Below are 22,358 nucleotides of genomic sequence, written 5' to 3' on the forward strand. Positions count from 1 at the left end.
TTACATCACCAACTTTGTCTTCCACTTTCACATCATCAACATTTTCTCTTTATTTTTATGGGTCCCGACCTCTATCTTTCTCGACCCACGTGTTCATTCTTCATTAACTCAGAAAAAAATCAATAACTCAAAATACCCGAAAAAATCGTACCACCATCGCTCATATCTCGACATATAATCAATATATGAAAATAACATACAGTACAAGAGATTTGTAAGATGTCACGATCTTCATTTAATCATTTTATTCCGCTACATCGGTCGGGAATAAATACAAGAAGAAGAAAAAAAAACATCAATTTTTCAGCTTATTCCGCTACTTCTGTTATCAACAAGTTCTCGATGAATAATTACAAAAAAGAAAAAAAAGTCTTCCAGTCGTATCTTTAGTGATCTCGAGAAGGATGAGGGGTATCGAGTAATATATTAAAAAAACGATAAATTTTTGGAATTTTCTCTAAAACCCAATATTTGTTTTTTATTATTTATTTATTTATTATTAAAAAAAAAAAAAAAAAAGGGAGTTGGCTGGCAGATATGCATCACCCTATCTCTTACAAATGTGAATGAATGGATGCCCTAATTCCACGATTTAAACCTTCCTTCTAATTTTCTCTACCATTTACCTATTTTTTAATTATAAAAAAAATCATTATCTTTAAGATATTTTTTTTTAATAAAAAATATATTTTTAAATTATTGGTCGACCCAGATTAATACAATGTCGGAGTAAACGTATTATCCAACATGAAACAATTGTGTAAGATTAGAGATGACGGTTATTGAACGAGTTAAACAAAATCTGGGTTCGCAAAATAATCAAGAAAGTTCGTATGAGTACAACACACACAAGCATCACCCGACTCAGGTGGACCAGAACACGTCTTTTGGACCTTATTCACTGGCCTTATGATATGAACCAAGAGACATCAATCATACAATATGTTCTAATAAAGATGTGAAGAAAATATTGTTGAAATTATTAGAAGATATTTCAATTCATGTCACGCTCAAGAAGAATGAAGTTTCATGTTATAAATTTTGGGTGGATTAAATTTAGAGTTTATTTTATTTTAAAATTTTATATTTAGTTTAGGTTATAATTACATAATGGTTAATTATGACCATTAAGTAGGAATGTTACCTCCGTTGAAATGCTTTTAATAGTTTCAGTTTCATTTATGTATGTTATATTTGTAAGTAGACTTGGAAATTATAGTAAAAAAAGCATTTGTGCAGTTTCTTTGCATCTATGTAGTTTAGGTTGCATGAAAAATCATTCAAGTTCGACATGATCAATCTTGCTTGTAGAGTGATTCAAATCTCAAACAATGTTCTTGTCTTGAGATATTTGATCAACAAGAATCATTCAAGCTAAACAAGATCGATCTGGCTTGTAGAGTGATTCGAATCTCAAACAATGTTCTTGCCTTGAGATATTCGATCAACAAGGTAATCCGAATCTTACTCCCCTTGTAGTGATTCCCCTATATCACCTTATAAGAGCTCCAGCCTAGTCTCGGAATTCTTAAAGGATCCAATTTGACCCAAAAATAAGAATCTTGAATGCACGTTGAGGTTAAGAAATTCATAGACCAAGATTTTTTTTATTTTTTATTTTAGTAATACGTACCGTGAACTACGAGTAATCAAACATTTAACTTCATGGATTATAATTTTAATTAATTTATTGTAGTAATTTTTTATATATATTTATTATTATTTCATATATTTGACGAAATTGGAATTAAATTTTGTCTTTTTATTTTTTATTTGTTTTAAGGTACTGTTTGAATCTTTGTATTTATCTTCAAAATTACAAAAGAAGAATGAATTTTGATTTGACATTAGATCTCCTTTCATCTCAATAGTCAATACCTTATGTGAGGTTGACTTTTTTTTTAAAAAATAAAAATAAATACGTGGAAAATTATAATTTTCTTATTTTAAATTAAATAAAAACAAAATTACATTTACAACAAAAATATAAATTTAGGGCCTTTTTCATACTTAAAAATAAAAATAAAAAATCACGAACTATATAATATGTAAATTATAGCCAATTCGAGCGTAAATCAATAAATAAAATATTAATTTATTATATCGAAAAATTTGAAACAAAAAATATGTTATTATAATATTGCCACTTGTAGAAAAAAAATAGGTCTAAATTTCCTTTTCATTATCTACTCATTCTCTGAAAATAGACAAAAAGAAAAACATCACAATAAATTATATATAAAGTATTTTACATAATTATTATTAAATAAATAAGAAATAATATTGTTATTATTTTGAATTAATTTAAAAAACAAACCATAGAAATTAGTGTTATTTTTGTTGATGATAATAATTTTTTTTTTCGATGAGGGCAAATTCGTAAAAATTAATTTAATATAATTATTAATCGTTATAAATTTTTTAAAAAATGATTTAAAAAGATAATAGATATTTTATTCACATAACTGTGTCGATATTAAAAGACATAAAAGCAATTAAATTTTCTCCACGTTTAGTTTTCCATGGTCGTTTCCGGTCTCCATTTCATCGCCGACCTCCATATCGCCGCCGTCAGCCTCTTCACTTTCCTCTGTTTTCGCAAAACAGAGCCTCAGCCGCCCGCTGCTTCTCTCCGCCAGAAAACACGGCGCCCTCGACGGACTTTTCACCGCCGCAATTATCAGCCTCCCCTCTTCCCGGTGGGGTGTCACCCTAAACGACTCTGTTTCTCTAATGGTCGTCAACGGCGGTGGAAGCCGATGAGAACCTGAATGCAAATTCGAATTGAAATGGGGTTTCTTTTCCCATTTCCGGTGAAAATCCTCGCCGTCAATCTCCGGCGAGAAAATAGTGTTCTCGATTATATCGCTGCCGGTTTCATTGCCCAAATTTTCAGTACAGAGGTTTAAGCTCTTCTCGCTCAAGCCGGTCGGGTTGAAGCGTTTGGTCAGGGGATGAACATAGACCGATTCTTGTTTACTCGCCGGTGGGGCGAGCGATTGGAGTAGAGACCATCCGCCATCGACGGCGCCGGCGCCGGGGCCGGGGCCGGAATTGGGAATTCCGGCGGGGGGAGAAGGATTTAGAATGTGGGTTTGATCGGAATCGATTAAGGAAATAGAAGGGTGTTTTAAAGGGAGCTCAAAAGGGGGGAAAATGAAGGTTCTTTGGTCGGAAAGATGAGGGTCGAGGCATGATTGTAAGCCTCTGCAGACCATGGTCGCCATTAAAATGAAGCTCTGTTTGAAACAGAGGAGGAGAGAGAAAGGGGGGACTAGAGAGAGAAGGGTGTGGAGGAAGAGTGTAGGGGAAGGGGGGAATTTGTAGGGCTTCAAAAAGTGAGAGAGGAGGAAGAGAAGACAAGGGGGGTGGGTTTTTTGGTGCTTCTTTTTGCCACCACTTGAATTTCGTGACATTTTTGTTTTTGGAAAATAAAAATAATAAAACAAAAATAATGGAGAGTTTATCCCAATGGAAAAATATCCGACCTACAACATTTTTCTTCGTGGTCGGTATCGTTTAGTAGATAATTGTGACACCCGAGGGTGAGGAACAACGTCGGAGAATGAGACGAGGAGCTGTAATTGGTCGGTATAGTTTAGTACATAAGTGTGACACTCGAGGGAAAGGAATAAGGTCGGAGAATAGGATGAGGAGCTGTAATTAGTCGGTATAGTTTAGTAGATAAGTGTGACACTTGAGGGCGAGGAACAAGGTCGTGTAACAACTAAAACCCATTGCTAGTAGATATTGTCCTGTTTGAACTTGAACTTTCTCACAAAGGGTTTAAAATGTGTCTGTTAAGGAGAGATTTCCACACCCTTTTAAGGAATGTTTCGTTCCCCACCAGAAAAAATTAACATCTTTAATTAAATTTAAGAGCTTAATTATAAATATTTTGATGAATGAATAGGTGAGGATTAGTATCGGTTTTTTCTATGAGGTCATGCTTCACTGTTACTTTGTCAGTTCTCTCGTGATTTTACTAGCTTAATTAGGAAACAAGTCATTCAACATTTGTCGTTCATACCATAAGAAAAACGGTTATTTCTTTATTGGTTTGTTACATTTTTTTTTTTTTGTCTGAGTTTGCTCATGTGTGAACACGAGGTCATGCTTCACTGTTACTTCGTCGATTCTCTCCCGGTTTTGCTAGCTTTGTTAGGAAACAAGTTTCTCGACTCGCTTGTCATTCATGGAGAAATCGTGAGGAAAACGGGTTTTTTGTTTGAGTTTGTTCTTGTGTGAAGATAAAATCATGCTTCGGTGTTACTTCGTCAGTTATCTCCCGATTTCGCTAGCTTTGTTAGGAAAGAAGGCATTCCACCCATTTGTCATTCATGGAAAAATCGTGATTTTATTTATTTATTGCAATTTTATGCTCCATCGTTCTTCACCGATTCTCTCATTTTAATTTTTATAAATGTTAAATTACAATTTTTGTGATGTCCCACGTTGGTTCGGGAGGAAAACAAAACACCCTTACGGGTGTGGAAACCTTCCTATAACAGATGTGTTTTAAAGCCTTGAGGAAAGCCCAAAAAGAAAACAATATCTGCAGTAAATCTAGGTCGTTACAATTTTAATCGGAAGAAAATTAAAATTTTAAAAACAAAGTTAGGAAAATAATTAAAATAATAATAAAGGATTATGCGTCATGTTCCTCTAGCAAATTTAATAAAAGGTTTATAAAGTTTAAACTTTGGAATAAATTTTTTTATTTTTTTTTACTTTGTTTTCCTCGGGATCTCGCAATCCATTCTTTTAGGACCAACGTTTTTACTGACACACCGCTCGGTCTCTGATTTTGATACCATTTATAGTACAGAAAGTCCAATGCCCTCGCTGACACATCGTCCAGTGCCTAGCTCTTATGCCATTTGTATTAGAGAGGTTCCAACGTTCTCGCTGGCACGCCAACTTACCATTTGCAATAGAGAGAGACCAGTGTCTTTGTTGGCATACTGCTCGAAGTTTGGTTCTGATACCATTTATAACATAGGGGTCCCAACGTACTAGTGCGGGCCTAAAATACTTAAAATTTATGGGCCGAATTTAAAAGGCCCATAAGTTATTAAAGAAAGGCCCAAAACAATAAGCAAGCGCTGGCCTGACTTGGCGGCCCACTTTAACATCCGCAAATCACGAATTGGCATATTATGATTTGTGGGGCCCACCTGTCACGATGGGATTGGATTTCATAAAAACGACCTTTCATCAACCTAATTTAATATATATATATATATATATATATACACACATATACATACACACATATATATATATCTACATATATATTCAGGTACGTACAAGAATTTAGAAAGGAATTCCAATCATTCTTGTTATACGCTTGTTCAGGAGCTGATCTTTCATTCCTTTCGGTTCAGGAGAAGTTGATAGTTAGAGAGGTTCCGGAGCTTAACCTTCTACCAGACTATGTTCAAGGTAATAGAGGTGAATGAAGGAGCGAGCGAAGCAACTCGACCGAGAGGGAGAGGAGAGGAGCGAAGCTATATATATATATAGAGGGCTGAGAATGATGGATTGTGAGATCCTATATTAGTTGGAGAAGTGAACGAAGTATAATACAAGGGTGTGAAAACCTCTTTTTAGTAGATGCGTTTTAAAACTCTACTCTTTATTCCTTTCTTCTTCTTCTTCTTCTTCCTCTGTGAGATTGACGACGACATGTAACGGGTAAAAATAAATAATATTTTGCTAGCGGTGAGCTTAGGTTGTTATAAACAGTTCCAGAGCCAGACACGAGCAGTGTGTCAACAAGGACATGATGGGTCAAAGTGGATATATCTACTAGTAGTATATGTGAAATTTAGTAGTTACTCTCAAGATTTGAATCGGTATTTGGAATCCATATTTGGGACGTGATGGCTCGGAAGGATTGGGATTTGGAATCCGGTAACGACCTACACCTAAAATGGTGCACAGTGTTGATATACGACGTAACCTTCAAATATTTGAAGTTTTTCTTAGTCATTTTATCATTAGGGTCGATCTTATTAAGATGTGACATTGGTTCATGAACGCTTGTCTTAATCTATTTAATACATTCATTACGTTATAAAGTTTGAACTGAACTTAGATTTGGATAAGGTCAACAGAATTTTTAAATTTAGGTGTTTTATTTAGTTTTACTTGTAAAAGTATTGGTATATGCCAAACTTGGGTGGAGTTAGGTTGGGGCTTGGGCGGTCTAGGGGCACGGACCCATTTAGGGCGATGGGAGTGCGACCATTTCAAAGCGACCTTCTCGCCATAACCACAGGCCCAGGCAAATCTGTTTCCTCACAGGGGAGAGAGAGCGATGACGATGGAGATACCAGGGCGCATTGTCGCTGTTCTTCTCCTTATGCTGCTTCTCCTCCTCCTCCTCCTATTCATCCTCCTCGTTGCCTGCAAACCATGGCGCTTCTTTTCCTATTCCCTTTCTCGCACCATCAAGGTTTTCTTTTTCTTGTCATCTTTTCGTTTTTCTATGTTTCTGCTGTTCCTTTTCCCCTCGCATTATTCGTTTTCTGGCGCCGATTGATTGCGGATAGTTTGTACAATCATATAAATTCGCGATCAAGCTGTTGGGGGTTGGTTGGATGCTTCTCGTTCATCTGTTTTTGGCTCGATCAGTTCACTTCTTATGATGGGGGTGAATCTTAAATTGATGGGTGTTGGTAGTTTTGCTTGAAGTTGGCGTTGGTTTTCTGTTTGAGCGGTGATCTTTATATGGAAATGTTGGAGCGAACAACTGGAATCCATTATGTGAAACAATTTATGATTCTTATGTTGTGTAACTAATGGCTTTATGTTTACAGCTTCCCTTAACGAGCTTCTTTCTTCGCTTCCTAATAGCTGGATTAAGCTCTTACGAGATTCGGCTCTGTAAAATATGACTTTTTAACTTTAGTTATCATTCACCAGCCTGTCTGCATGATATAATTGATTACCGATAACATTTTTTGATTGACTTGATTTCTCCTTTGTTTGACATTAATCTGGTGTGATTTAGATTCCACTTCACTTTTTTTTAAAGAAATTGATGAAATATGTTAGTTTCTATTATATTGATTAAAATCCTTTGTTATGTGATTATTTTATTCTATTTTTTCATGTAGAATGCCCTGTGATCTCTTTATCTCCTTAAAGGAAACATTGATAAAAGGAATGTCCTGTGATCATGGTTGGTAGAATCATATATTTGTAGTTTTATGATATATATGACGCCACCGTCTTCTTAAGTATCTTTACATATCGCTACCTCCCATGTTTTCTTTCAGGTTCATGACCTTGAGAGACCCCTTGTCTCTGATGCTGCGGTTGTCACTCAAAACCAAATCAATGAACTTCCGAGAGATTATGATTTGGAGGGCGCACTTCAAACTGATGGGCATTTTCGGTCCCCAAGTTTACACGGATTGATCCACAAGCAAAGACTACCTGCTGCGTCTCCCCATTTATGTCAGGGTATTTGCTTCTGTTTTGTCAATGTTTCTTAAGCACCTTTCTCATTGTATAAGGTTAATTAATGCTCAATTTTTCATGGGTTATTTATTCATTTCTCTCAGGTGATAGATTGGTTCCAGATGTAGTTGCTGATCCTTTAGACGATATTTCTGTTGGTCAAACACTTAAACGTTCATATTTCACAAGCCAGATTCCAGAAGTTCGAAAGCATGCGAAACCAAGCATAGGAAGTGATCAACCCCACGAGTCTGCAAGTCAAGTTATCTCACATGGAAGTAATTTATCATCTCATTCATTTATTCCGTGAGGCTATTATCAAATGTAATGTATGCGAGTACGTAAAACATACCTTCATATCTTTCTGTTAGAAGTGCAGGAAGTTACCTCACTTTGGAGGTTACCTCCGGTCCTTCTCGTGGAGTGCGCTATTCCATACATTCTGCGGACACATCTAGGCTCCAGTTGACCCTTGGAAGAGCACCTCCTAGTGATATACAGCTAAAGGATTCAGAAGTTTCAGGGAAGCATGCCTCAATAAAATGGAATCTAAATGTAATTATTCATATAGGGGTTCATCACCTAATTACAATCTACATTTAAGTTTGTTCTGCTTATTACTAAATCTATTAATTTGTCTGCAGAGTATGAAATGGGAGCTTGTGGACCTGGGTAGCTTAAATGGGACCTTATTAAATTCTCAACCAATCAGCAATCCCGATTCTGGAATTAGACAGTTGAGTGACCCAGTTGAGCTTGCTAGTGGAGATGTTATAACTCTTGGTACAAGCTCCACTGTGTATGTAAGTTGACTTGCCCCTGTTTGTGTTACTTAATGTGTTAATTTTCTTTTATAGTAGGAACTATCATGGTTTGACATAGTAGTAGAAGCGGAAAACTGTAAGGGCATTTTTGAGGTCATGGGTTCGAACTGTGGAACTGCTTATTAAGAGATTTAAAATCTTGCAAGTTCATCAACACCAATTGTTTTCTAGTGTAGTTGTTACATAACATTAGTTGAGTTGCACATAGTGGAACACAATCCAGGTTATAGAAGGAAAATTCCATTATGGTAGTATTTATCCTCGAGTATGAAATGGTTGATTATTTCTGGAAATGATCTTATCTGTTTCTACCACAACTCTGAAGAGATTAATATGCTTTCATCGATCATATGAAGTTCCTTTCCAGGAACTTCTACACTATGATATATTATGATTACATCATTACTAAGAAAGGCATCTCTCTACAGCATTTCCTCTAGCAGACTACATATGTTAAATTTGCTTCAGTGTTTCTGTATGCATTGGGTTTCTCTCTTGCAAGATTTTAATGACTTGGTGCTTTCCAAGAACAATGTTTTCAGCTCACGAGCTATTTCTTGTAGGTGTTTAACGATACTTCTAGGAATTGTATCGAGATTTGGACATCTTAGACTTAATAGTAGCCTACCTTTATAGCTCTCTCTAATTATATGATTTTTATTATTATTTTGTTTTTGTAATGGTAATTCTTCCTTGATTAATCCCAACTGAGGGGACTTTTTGTAATTTCCTTGGCTTGCCTTTTTGATTCCTTAAATTGATTTCATTGCTTTTGAGTTGTGAGGAGATTTAATTCCGACCTTTTAACCTTGATTTACTTGAAACATAAAATTATCATTTTTATGTTTGTGTGGATATTCAGAAGTGATCTTTCTGTAACTTAAAAAGCCATTCCATTTTTTCTGAAAGTTACAGTAAGGTTCGGGATTAGAGTTTTTTTTTATTAAGAACCTGGGTTTATATTTATATATATATTTCATATTTTCCCTCTTTGGCAGGTTCAAATTACATCTGAGATTGAGAGCCATATTCCTTTTGGAGTTGGGATGGCTTCAGATCCAATGGCGTTACGTCGAGGTGGAAAGAAATTTGCCATGGAAGATGTTTGCTATTATCAATGGCCTCTTCCTGGGGTTGATCAGGTTTTGGTGCTGGCAATTTGTGTATTTTTCTTTTTGTTAATAACATCATGCATGCCAAAACAGCTTACTTTGCATGGATATTTATCTTGCAGTTTGGACTCTTTGGTATCTGCGATGGACATAGTGGAGTAGGGGCTGCCAAATCTGCTAGCGAGTTAGTATCTGTTTTTAACTTCATTGTTTCTGCTTATAATTATTACTTTCCGAATGAACCTAAAAGAAATGTGAAGATATTTGGCATTTATATACCACAAAAACGTGCAGAAACTTCAGTATGACGTTTGTAATGTATTTGATAGAAAGCATGATGAACCATTTTTAAATTGTTCTCAGACTGGTTATGCCTAGGGTGCATTGTATGGAGATATAAAATTGACGAGTCACCGAAGTATATGTATCTGTTAAAGTTTTCTGGAAATTGAGTTTGTTTGACAGTATGTCGACATTTGCAATTTGAGCTTCTGTCTTGTTTGACTTTGACACGAGAATAACCGCATTCAATTATTTGAAGATCGTTGTAGTTTCCTGTACTAATTGTGTGGTGGGCTTGTACTTGCTACTGTACTAATCGTCAAATATGTTGACTTCTAGGATTCTTCCGGAGAAGGTCGCCACAATTCTATCTGATCCACTAAAGAGGGAGAGGGTAGTATCTCTTTGTGATGCTTCAGATGTTCTTAGAGAAGCATTTTCTCAGACTGAAGCTTGCATGAATCACTATTATGAGGTTTTTTCACTTTCTCTTCATGAATTTTATCAACAGAAGCATGATGCAGGGTCCATAGACACTACAGCAATGCCATTTTTATTTGCACAAAGGGGTTATTTTATTTTATTTGAACTTCTTTAGGATAGTTGCTGGCAATAATTGTTTTAAAATGTTAATAGCTCTAACCAATATCTTTCCAGGGTTGTACTGCCACGGTGCTTTTGGTATGGGCTGATAATGACGATAATTACTTCGTGCAGTGTGCGAATGTCGGGGACTCTGCTTGTGTTATGAAGTATGTGTTTATAGGTTCTCCCTCCCTCTTATTTTTAATCATTTCTAAATTACTCTTGATCAATAAAAATTGAAAAGAAAAAAGGTTTTACTGACCTGTTGCTATCTTTTTAATTTCAGTGTTCATGGGAAGCTTTTAAGGATGACAGAAGACCACAGGATAACTAGCTATTCAGAAAGACTCCGACTAGAACAAGCAGGAGAACCATTGAAAGATGGGGAGACACGTTTGTGTGGTAATGAAAAATCTGTCTTCACATTATTAGCAAATAGCTACTTTTGGATGTTGGTCATGTTGCTTTACACATTGCCTCCCTGGCTCAGGCTTGAACCTTGCAAGGATGCTTGGTGATAAGTTTCTTAAACAACAAGACCATCGCTTCAGTTCAGAACCTTATATTAGCGAAGTTGTCCATGTAGATCAAGGAAGCAAAGCTTTTGCGGTGATGGCAAGGTGATTTTACTTAAATATCAACCTGAGTATACATCAACTGGTTAAGATACGTCACTACGACTACCAAAAGGTCAAAAGTTCAAACACCCCACCCCACCCCACTCCCACACGTTAGAGAACTGAACGAATAACATGCTAGCTTTTATATATTTAAAACGACACTATTACCTTGACTAAAAGGTCAGATGTTTGAACTCCCTGCCTCACATATTAGAATTGAACGAATAACATGGTAGCTTTGTTTGAAATTTAACTTGGGATTCTGCTAAAATCACAGTGATGGCTTTTGGGATGTGATTGGTGTGAAGAAGGCAATTCAGCTGGTCCTTCAGGTGCCATTTCTTTGTACTGCTGTTTAATATTGACCTCCATTTTTGATATCTGTTTCAACTGAAGTGATTGTGAATTGCTGCTGCTGCTGCTGCTGCACAGGCTAGGGAAAGATACTCCACAGGTGCAGAAAAGTCGGCCGAAAAGATGGCCAATTTTTTGTTGGGCGAGGCTAGAACACTGCGTACAAAAGATAACACTTCTATTATTTTCTTAGATTTTGACGTTCCTCATAGAATCACTTGTAAAGTTGAACCATGATAAATAATTATGTATTACAAATGTTGTAGCAGTGGCCTTAGCAATTGTAATATTTGTATAATTTTCTGAACTTTATTCTTTTGGGCATTACCAAACCCTTATATATAAAGAAGCCAAATGGGATTACGCGTTGGCAAATTATTCACATCTTACATTGTGTGCAATCTCTTTACCGATCACTGACTTGTCATTTCGTTTAGAGAAAGGTGTCACATTTTCAGGATACTGAGCTCACCAAGGAGTTCCATGGCAGAGGTGGAGCTGGCCCTTAAGGCGATGCCACCCGACCAAAGCGTTATGGCTGGATGGAGTGCATACTTTGTTCTATCAGAAATATGACGTTCTATAGATGGAGACAATGTGTAACAACCCAAGTTCACTGTTAGCAGATTGTCATTTTTAGGGTTTCCTTTTCGGGCTTTCTCTCAAGGTTTTAAAACGCGTTTGCTAGGGAAAGGTTTATACACTCTAATGCTTCATTTTCCTCTCCAACCCATGTGACAATCCATCCTTCTTACCTTAGGAGGAAAGGTAAAGACGGGTGGAGTAGCGTTGAAAATAGATACCAACAAAGCCTATGATCGAGTGGAATGAGGTTATCTTCATGTCACGAGGAATAAGATCTATCTAAAGATGGATTTTGCTAGTCTGAATTGTATGGAATTGATCTAGTTTTTAGTGCTCATCAAAGGAGTTCCCAATTTTAAACGCTTGAGAGGGATTAGATAAGGAAATTCCCTCTTTCTTTATCTTCACCTGATGCATACAAAAGGTCTTTCGACTCGAACACACAACAAGAATAAGATGTTGTAAGTGTAAAAGAGCGTCAAGAATTATAAGGAGAACTTGTTTTTCGAGACTCGGGATAGATAAGTCCTGAGAGTATTAATGAAAAATTTGGAAAAAAAATGATACTAAATAAAAAAATTTATATTGGGTGATGGAAGGTGAAGGGCATTATGGACATTTCAAATCGAGCTCTGGGGAAGTAGCTGAGGCTCTGCCGGCAGCAAGCACACGCACAAGAATCACAGAAGAGAACGGACCAAAAAAAAAAAAGAAAAAACAAACTAATTTTCTCTCTTTTTTCATTCAATTTTAATTCGTTAAATATAAATACCCCGTCTTCATCCTCTCCCGCCATGAACATGGCTCATATCGACACCGACCTCGCTTCCCTCGACCACCTTCACTCCACCAAGTCCCTCATTTCTGCTCTCAATTTCCTCTCCCGGAACCTCCCGCTTCCTCCCGACCTCTTTCAAGCTGTTTCTTCTATTTATTCCGCTCCTCACCATGAACAAACCGGTGCTCGGATTTATTCGGTATTCATTCTCGATTCTCTGTTTATGTGTTTTTGGTTTTCGATGTTGTCGGTTGTGGAATTCTCCGGCTCTTGCTTTAGGGTTTTGTCTGGTTTGTTCCTTTTTTTTGCTTGGTGATTTTGGTGAATTCGGTTTTTTTCAATTATGCTTGCGTTTGCTGCTGTAATTGTGCCCTTCTCGTTTACTTACCGATTTCTTTTGTGGAATTTTGACGTGTTAACTCATGTCTAGAGTGCAGTTGGTTATGTGTAATGGATTAATAGATGTAGGGTAGCCAATTGTGAAGGTTTAGAAATGTTAAACATATTGTACATGTAACTTGAGATATTAACTTATGTCTAGACTCTAGTTAGTTTGTGTAATGGTTTAACTGTTGCAAGATGGTAATTGTGAAGATATGGATTTTCTTTTTCTTTTGTGAATGTTTAAACAGATCTTGGTTGAGCCAATGTTACAAGTTTATAGGAAGGTGACAATTTAGGGTATTCTAGAAGTAGTTGAGGAAATAATTTATTTTGTGTACAATCAATATTGTGTTGTTTTTCTGATTGTTACTATGCCTATTAACATTTTGAATGCTGTATTGATGTTCCTGGTACAGGATGAGCTTGTAGATTCTGTTCAAGAGGATATATTGACTGACCTTAGAGATGCTTTGGCAAAGCAGCGTTCAAGTTGCATAACTGGTTCTGGGTTGGAACGTTCAAGAGAAGAGCGTTATCGAGGTTGCATACAACACCGGTTGAATGATCTAGAAGGTGATTGATACAATTTGAGTTATTGAACTTTCCTTCTCATCATGCTCTGTCGGCCATTGCTCCTTAGTGCCAAACTCAGAAAATAACAGTGTTAATTATAATAACGTGTGAACAGAAGCACTACATTTATGTGTTGTGCTGCATTAGCGGTTATGACTTATTGCTCTATTACTTGCTTGGAGCTGTTGGTTAACGGTCCGTTCAATGACTCTTTATTTGTTACTTGTTTATGTACTAATCTTGATCCAGAGTTGCCTTCAAGTAGAGGGGAGAACATACAAACAAAGTGCTTACTTGAACTATATGGGTTAAAGGTAATCTTGCTGTTGAAATTATTTTTCACGTCTTGGTTTGATTGTGTATACTTTCCTCCTCCTAGAAAAGCTTTACGTAGTGTTTATTTTAATGATTTTTTGTTAACAATTGTCCAAATTTGGCTTAAATATTAAAACCTACAGTCAACATATTGGTTATGATCTTGCATAGCTTGAGTATGGACATTTTGTTGATGATGATAAATCGGTATGCCTGTACACAATTTCTTCCGGTATTGATCGATGCAGTCATTTCATGGCAGTTACTAGATTTGCAAAGAAAGGTACGATCTCATGTAAGTTCAGAGTACTGGCTTCGAGCAACTTGTGCACATCCAGACAAACAATTATTTGATTGGGGCATGATGCGATTGCACCGTCCACCATATGGCATAGGAGATGCTTTTGCCATGGAAGCTGATGATCAATTGTGGAGGAAGCGGGATGCTGAGGTTATTTTCCTTTGACAATCATTTATGTTTTTCTTTCACGTTCCTCTGAATATTTGACTCTGTGCACCATGGGTGATATACATATAGACTGTTACTTTAAAGTTAATCTAGGGGTTCGTTTTTGGCTATTAAAAGCTGACTAAAAATGCATATGCAACATTTGGCTGGAAAGGAATCATACACTTTCTGTCATAATTTTTATCTTAGGGGTGTGAAACTTAGGACTATTCAGTACAGGGCTTCTTTAAGTAATGCCAACTTGAGTAATTTTTGTGATCCCCTAGGTATATTTGGAGCCTTGGGTTGATGCCTTTTTCTATCGCCCTTGCATATATTTGTTCTTATGAAATACCACTTTCTGTCCAAAAAAAAAAAAAAAAAAAATGCATATCCAACAAATGCTCATGCAAACTTGGAGAATCATGAGAAAGTGTTAGCTCAAGAAACAATTAGAAAAAATATATAATTTTGTGTACAAAAAAGGAAAAGACATATTATCTCCAATGCAATTGCTTGTTGTAATGATATAGAAGAAACTTGTTTTTGCAGAGGACATCAAGGTTAGAAGAGGAGGAGAAGAGCCAAATCGAGACCAGGAAAAGAAAGTTTTTTGCTGAGATACTGAATGCTGTTCGTGAATTCCATTTACAAATTCAAGCTTCTATAAAACGTCGGAAACAGAGAAATGACGGAGTTCAGGTATTGCCTCTTTAAATTCTGTCCGTTTCTTAAATTTGATTTTGCAAAGAGGAGATTCTTTTACTAGGAACTATTCTTCTAATATACAATTCACCCCAGGTGCATTTTACTTATGTTAGGAGGGAGGGGTTAATTATGGTTGGCTCTTGGCTGGTAGATAGGGGTTAGGACAATGAACTGCGCTTGTTGGGTAGACATGATGAGTGGATGTTATTGGTATTTCTAGGAGTGAACATAAATTATTCATGATTTAGAAAAGTTTCTGGGATGACAGCAGTCTTTCAATTACCTTGCACCTTGAAAAATGATCCATCACATGATATTATGACAGGCATGGCATGGAAGACAAAGGCAACGTGCTACAAGGGCAGAAAAATTGAGGTTCCAAGCACTAAAGGCAGATGATCAAGAAGCTTACATGAGATTGGTTAAGGAGAGCAAGAATGAACGATTAACAACACTTCTTGAAGAAACAAACAAACTACTTGTTAACTTGGGTGCTGCAGTTCAAAGACAGAAAGATTCTAAACTCTCTGATGGCATTGAAGCCTTGGATGAATCTGATGTTGATTTAACTGATTTGGATTCTTCAAAGAATGCAACCCCTCAAGATTTACTCATGGATGAAGATTTAGATGCCATTGATTCTGACCGCAATGATGAAAGTGGTGATTTGCTTGAAGGGCAGCGACAATATAACTCTGCAATTCATTCAATTCAGGAAAAGGTACCCAAGAAATTCATATGTATTGTATTGCTTTTATCTTGTATGGTGGATCCATTTTTCTGATCCATAATCTTCATGTTACACTACGTGAAATTCAGGACTTAATGAACGTTTGAAATCCTATTAAGTTCATTTTCTGAATGTATACTTCAGTTTAAGTGAAAGTAAATTCTGATAGTTTATAAGATATTGCTAACTTGCCCATCCGAGCATAGCTCAGTAGACGACATCAATTACCATCCCAAAAGTTGATCTTCCACCCCGTAGTCGTTGAACTCGAACTTAAAAAAAATATATACTTTCCTCTTTGTTCTATATTTTCTTGTACTCTTTTACATTTTCATCTGTTTGATTGCTGGTGCATTATTTCAAATTAATTCAATCTCTCTTTTCTAATGCATATTTCCAAAGAGTTTTAGAAGTACTTAGAATCAAATTACTATAATTCTACAGGTAACTGAGCTGTTAGAAGTTTCTATGAATTGGGAAGTCTGACCAATAATTCAATTCTACAGGTGACTGAGCAGCCTTCCATGCTACAAGGAGGAGAGTTGAGGCCCTATCAAATAGAAGGACTTCAGTGGATGGTTTCGTTATTCAATAACAATCTGAATGGAATATTGGCTGATGAAATGGGACTGGGAAAAACAATACAAACAATCTCATTGATAGCGTACCTCATGGAATATAAGGATGTGACTGGACCTCATCTAATAGTTGCTCCCAAGGCAGTACTGCCAAACTGGATTCATGAATTCACAACATGGGCCCCGAGGTTCGGAATAACTTTTTCCCTCATCTCTCTAGCACATTCTTTTCGTTCACTTTGGAATCATTCTCGTTTTTGTTTCATATCCAGTATTGTTGCTGTTCTTTACGACGGACGTCAGGAGGAGAGAAAGGCTATAAAGGAGGAGCTGTTGAGCGAAGGAAAATTTTGTGTCTTGATTACACATTATGATCTCATTATGCGAGATAAATCATTTTTGAAGAAAGTACATTGGTATTATATGATTGTTGATGAAGGTCATCGGCTGAAAAATCGTGATTGTGCTCTTGCACAAACACTTGCAGGGTATGATACTAATACCAGACATGTCGTTTTCTTTACCTCGGTATATCAAGTACTATTTTCTTTCCGAGCTTGAAATATTTTTTAGTAGCATCTGTTATGGGTAGGTCTCTTTCTTTTCGGCGGAAATACACTTTTCCCGGAGAGCTTGTTTATTTAGTTTTCTTTTCTATATATTTTTTTTACTGTAGGAGATACTTTTCTCAAAATCACGCCTTAATTGTCCTTCAAATTTTATGAATTAAAGCATAGAAGTTAGATTTTTATATATTTGAAACATTTCCCTGTTTGCAGCTACCAGATCAAACGTAGACTTCTCTTAACTGGTACACCTATCCAGAACAGTTTGCAGGAATTATGGTCCCTGCTTAATTTTCTCCTGCCCCATATATTTAATTCTGTCCAGAATTTCCAGGAGTGGTTTAATGCGCCATTTGCAGATCGGAGTGATGTTACTCTTACTGATGAAGAAGAGTTACTGATCATTCGCCGTCTGCATCATGTATTGTCTATTTCCTTTTCTTCCACGTTTAAGGCTTTCATTTTTTTGTTTGTCTGGCTTTCTAATATATCTCCCTTTAGGTTATTAGGCCATTCATATTGAGGAGGAAGAAGGATGAAGTGGAGAAGTATCTACCCGAGAAGTCACAAGTCATACTCAAATGTGATATGTCAGCATGGCAGAAAGTATACTATCAACAAGTCACTTCTATTGGCAGAGTTGACACTGGTATGTTGTATGTACTTAGCTTGGGAATTTCATTTATTTTTCTATTCAACCGTTGGGCACCATGTTGCAATGAAAATATTGTTGTCAGTAGAAAGGTCATCCAAATTCCTTGTAACAGCCCAAGCCCACTGCTAGTAGATATAGTCTTATTTGGGTTTTTCCTTTCAGGCTTTCCCTCAAGGATTTTAAAACGTGTTTGCTAGGGAGAGGTTTCCACACCCTTATAAAGAATGCTTCATTGTCCTCCCCAACTGATGTGGGATCTCAAAATCCAGCCTCTTTCGGAGCCTAGCGTCCTCGCTTCATTCCCTTCTCCAATCGATGGGGGAGTGGGACCCCCAATCCACCCCCCTTCGGGGCCTAGTGTCCTTGCTGGTACACTGCCTCGTGTCCGCCCCCTTCGAGGCTCAACCTCCTCACTGGCATATCGCCTAGTGGCTGGCTCTTATACCATTTGTAACAGCCCAAGCCCAAGCCCACCGATAGCATATATTGTTTTATTTGGGTTTTCCCTTTCGGGCTTTTACTCAAGATTTTTAAAATGCGTCTGCTCGTGAGAGGTTTCCTCACCCTTATAAATAATGCTTCGTTCTCTTCCCTAACTGATGTGGGATTCAATCTTACTCCCTCTTATGATGCTTGCTATATATTTAGGTTTACTTTTCTGTATTTTTTAATTTATTTGCATGCTCTGGTTGCAGTTCATGTAAATTTTTTTCACTACATTAATGAACACTATTCCCTGGCAGGTTCTGGCAAATCAAAGTCCCTACAAAATTTAACAATGCAGCTGAGGAAGTGTTGTAATCATCCGTATCTTTTTATTTTGGGAGATTATAATATTTGGCGCAAGGAGGAGATCATCAGAGCTTCTGGGAAATTTGAATTACTGGATCGTTTACTCCCAAAGCTACATAGAGCTGGGCATAGAGTCCTGCTTTTCTCACAAATGACCCGTCTTATGGACATTCTTGAAATTTATCTTCAGCTCCACGACTTTAAATATCTGCGACTTGATGGTTCGACAAAGACTGAAGAAAGAGGGGCTTTAGTGAAGCAATTTAATGCCCCAGACTCACCAGTCTTCATGTTTCTTCTAAGTACTCGGGCTGGTGGTTTAGGTTTGAACTTACAAACTGCAGATACTGTCATTATCTTTGACAGTGATTGGAATCCTCAAATGGACCAGCAGGCAGAGGATCGGGCTCATCGCATTGGTCAGAAAAAGGAAGTAAGGGTTTTTGTTCTGGTTAGTGTTGGATCAGTTGAAGAGGTAATCCTGGAGCGTGCAAAACAGAAGATGGGGATTGATGCCAAGGTTATCCAGGCTGGACTTTTCAATACAACTTCAACAGGTTTGTTATTTTAGTTACCTTACAATGCCATTTTGTTCAAAACTAGTGGTAGGTTTTTTTCTTTTTTTTCCTTTCCTTCTTGTTTTGTACTTACTTGAGAGGTTGACAATTTGTAAGATCTCACATCGATTGGGAAGAGAACGAAACACCCTTTATAAGAGTGTGGAAACCTCTCCCTAACAGACGCATTTTAAAAACCTTGAGGGGAATCTCGAAAGGGAAAGCCCAAAGAGGACAATATCTGCTAGCGGTGGGTTTGGGCCGTTACAAATGGTAGCAGAGCCACACACCGGACGATGTACCAGTGAGGAGGTTGAGCTCCGAAGGGGGGTGGACACGAGGTGGTGTGCCAGTAAGGACGCTGGGCCTTGAAGGGGGTGGATTGAGGGTCCCACATCGATGGAAGAAGGGAACAAGTGCTAGCGAGGACATTGGGCCTCAAAGGAGGGTGGATTGTAAGATCTCACGTAGGTTGGGGAGGAGAACAAAACACTCTTTATAAGGGTATGGAAACCTCTCCCTAGCAGACGCGTTTTAAAAACCTTGAGGGGAAGTCTGAAAAGGAAAATCCAAAGAGGACAATATCTGCTAGCGGTGGGCTTAGGCCGTTACACAATTTTTGAGGAGGTTGAGAGACGGTGGAGGAGGTTTAGGAGGTAGTTAGGTAAATGCGTCCAGCATCTGTTAAATGGTTCTTCTGTAGTTATGGGTTTGAATTGATTCTTTTGATTGAAGTCCTTTTCAGTACTTGGTGTTTTGACTCTTTTTGCGGCCTGTTTTTTGTATGCTTTTATATATTCTTTCATTTTTCTCGATGAAAGCTCGATTTCTTACCCAAAAGAATTTAGTTTCACGCTGAAGATTGAATAAACAACATTTTTCAATGACTATATATACTGTCTTCAGGACATTAATTTCTGGTTTTCTGTTGTCTTGGTTCTCCCTCCATCTGTTTCTTTCAGCTCAAGACCGAAGAGAGATGTTGGAGGAGATTATGCGTAGAGGAACAAGCGCGCTTGGAACTGATGTACCAAGTGAAAGAGAAATCAATCGCCTTGCAGCTCGATCAGACGAAGAATTTTGGCTGTTTGAGAAAATGGATGAAGAACGACGACAGAAGGAGAAGTATAGATCTCGTTTGATGGAAGAACACGAGGTACCTGAATGGGTGTACTCAGTACCAGACAGTAATGAAGAGAAGAACAAGGGTTCGGAACTTATCGGTGTTGCAGGAAAACGAAGAAGAAAGGAGGTGGTTTATGTGGATACATTGAGTGATTTGCAGTGGATGAAGGCTGTAGAAAATGGAGAAATTCCAAACCTTTCAATGAAAGGAAATAGAAGAGAGACTCCCACACGTGAAGGCAGTGCATCAACCAGCAATATCACCAGCACAAGAGCGGAGGATAAGCTGATAGAATATGATGATAACGTGCCGCTAATGAGTGAGGGAACAAGTGAAGACAAGTCTGGTTTAGAACCAACCCCAGATGAACAGAAGTTAGAACTGGGGACGAGTATTAGAAAACACAAATTCCTGGCCGAGTCGGGAAGTGAATGGAGTCGATGTGTAATAACATGGAAAGCACACAAGAAGAAGCGATCGAGCTATGTCCAGAGTTCTTCAGATTCTAGACATAACTCCAATGGAAGAGGAAACGGATGGGCTTGATTTCTTTATTCAAAATGTCGAGGTTGATCGATCCCGTAAATGAGGAAAGAGCGCCATTACTTCCGCTTCGTCTCAAGTTCAGCTCAGCAACTGATACTCCATAGATAACCCTTTGCTGAACATTTGAAGGACAAGAAATGAATGACAGTGGTCAAGAGCTCTTCCACATTGCCTCCACTCAACTTCCATCCATTCACTGTGGCTGTAAAATTTCTCATGTTTGCTTCACACAGCAGTTTCCACGCAAAGTTTCCACACAAATTCATTCAAGTTTCTGCTGGTAGAGATTATCTTTGAATTTTTTTGTTTAAAACCTGAGAGGTTTTTAAAATAAGAAGAGATTTTCACACCCTTATAAAAAATGTTTCGTTCTTCTCCCCTTCCGTCGTAGGATCTCACAAGTTAGTTGAAGGATTGCGTAGATAAATATTAAGAGATAGTAATAATAATATTTCGATTAATTATTTTAAAATTTATAGATGAAGATAGATATTTTGAAAGTTTGAAAAATTACCATTAAGTCAACCCGTGGTCTTTTTATTGTTCACTGTTGAACTTCTTACATATAAAATGTGACATTCGAGAAAATCAAGGGTATATAGATCGGGATTACATCCGAATAAGATTGATTTTGAAGATACTAAATTATTGTTAATAAGTACTGAAAATAACTAATATTTAAGGTTTATATACTAACACGATGCAACTTTTTTTTTTTTTTTTGTGACTTTATCACAGGAACGTGTTTCATTTGATGATATTTTAAAAATTTTACTAGGAAACATGTGAATGAAAACAAAACATGCTATCGTTTTTAATAGGTCTTGAACATTCTTTTCGTGAGTTCCGCAAATGAGAATGTAAAATTTGAAGTTTTGACCTTTGAATTTAGTGCCTTCTATGGTAACCCGTTCAATTTTCTTCATTAAAATGAAAAAAAAAATTATTATTTTAGTAAATGCAATAACTTAATGGAGGGCATTTTTTATTGAATATATCATAAATATATGAGAAATCAATATATGGTAAGCAAGAATTTGAAATAAAGCAAGATTAGTAAGAAAATAAATCATATTTAATTAAAATAATTTAAATAAAATAACTAATTTTTTAAATATATGAGAAAACATGCGCCCGTAGTTGTGAAAGTGGGCCCCGCAACAAAACTTTTGTCAACTTAGATCAACGGTTGATTAGGATAGTGTGGGCCCATAGGTGGTCGTGGGAGCATGTCAGACGTTAACAACTCCACCAGCTACCGGACCTACAGGTAACCATTTTGTTCCTTTTTGAAAAAAAAGAAAAAAAAAAAGAATTAAATAAATAATTTTGAATAGATCATTAAAAGCTCATTAATTGCCAAATATATTTATCTTATTGGAAAAGACGCACCAAATTTCAACCTACCCTTTCATACTGACCCATTTGCCATTATCCCATATAATAATATTTCTAAAATATATCATTATTTTAAAAAATTGCTCAATTATCATTTTCATTTAATTTTTATGGGTTAGATTTATTTATATTGTTATTTTTATTTCTATTAATATAATTAGATATGACAAAACTAAAAATAAAACAGAAATTTGTTGTTAAATAAAATTAAAAAAAAAACATAATTTAAAAGAAAATTACATATTTAGTCATCCAACTAAATTAGCTTCTAATTTTATTTAAATTTAAAAAAATGTTGCTGGAAACTTCAGGGGTAAAATGGTAATTGAACATAAAGAAAATAAAAAGAATAATAATAATAATAACCGCCAT

The 22,358-nt window shown here is 36.7% G+C and overlaps 3 protein-coding genes across 4 annotated transcripts; 2 read left to right on the plus strand and 1 right to left on the minus strand.

The window, feature by feature from the left end:
• Positions 1–2,429: 2,429 nt before the first annotated feature.
• On the minus strand, positions 2,430–3,318 carry LOC111436889 (protein FANTASTIC FOUR 3-like). Its single transcript, XM_023074679.1, has one exon. It carries the CDS (start codon positions 3,225–3,227, stop codon positions 2,496–2,498), a length of 732 nt encoding a protein of 243 aa, XP_022930447.1. The 5' UTR covers positions 3,228–3,318; the 3' UTR covers positions 2,430–2,495.
• A 3,004-nt stretch (positions 3,319–6,322) lies between these two features.
• LOC111436941 (protein phosphatase 2C 70-like) lies at positions 6,323–11,634 on the plus strand. Of its 2 annotated transcripts, XM_023074741.1 has the most exons (14): positions 6,372–6,460; positions 7,125–7,189; positions 7,287–7,473; positions 7,575–7,748; positions 7,850–8,025; positions 8,115–8,273; positions 9,293–9,436; positions 9,529–9,590; positions 10,028–10,163; positions 10,346–10,440; positions 10,560–10,675; positions 10,764–10,893; positions 11,171–11,225; positions 11,326–11,484. In XM_023074741.1, exons 2-14 carry the CDS (start codon positions 7,187–7,189, stop codon positions 11,482–11,484), a joined length of 1,596 nt encoding a protein of 531 aa, XP_022930509.1. In that variant the 5' UTR covers positions 6,372–6,460; positions 7,125–7,186. The 2 variants fall into 2 exon arrangements, with proteins under 2 accessions (XP_022930508.1, XP_022930509.1); XM_023074740.1 differs by lacking the exon at positions 7,125–7,189 and having other exon boundaries at positions 6,323–6,460; positions 11,326–11,634.
• An 887-nt stretch (positions 11,635–12,521) lies between these two features.
• Positions 12,522–20,944, plus strand: LOC111436847 (probable ATP-dependent DNA helicase CHR12). Its single transcript, XM_023074617.1, has 12 exons — positions 12,522–12,809; positions 13,411–13,567; positions 13,817–13,881; positions 14,145–14,333; positions 14,883–15,032; positions 15,364–15,759; positions 16,275–16,534; positions 16,619–16,834; positions 17,126–17,333; positions 17,414–17,561; positions 18,311–18,916; positions 19,879–20,944. The coding sequence occupies exons 1-12, from the start codon at positions 12,627–12,629 to the stop codon at positions 20,586–20,588; spliced, it is 3,288 nt and encodes a 1,095-aa protein (XP_022930385.1). The 5' UTR covers positions 12,522–12,626; the 3' UTR covers positions 20,589–20,944.
• Positions 20,945–22,358: the final 1,414 nt, after the last annotated feature.

This window comes from Cucurbita moschata, unplaced genomic scaffold (assembly GCF_002738365.1).
Source record: "Cucurbita moschata cultivar Rifu unplaced genomic scaffold, Cmos_1.0 Cmo_Scf00060, whole genome shotgun sequence".
NCBI lineage: Eukaryota > Viridiplantae > Streptophyta > Magnoliopsida > Cucurbitales > Cucurbitaceae > Cucurbita > Cucurbita moschata.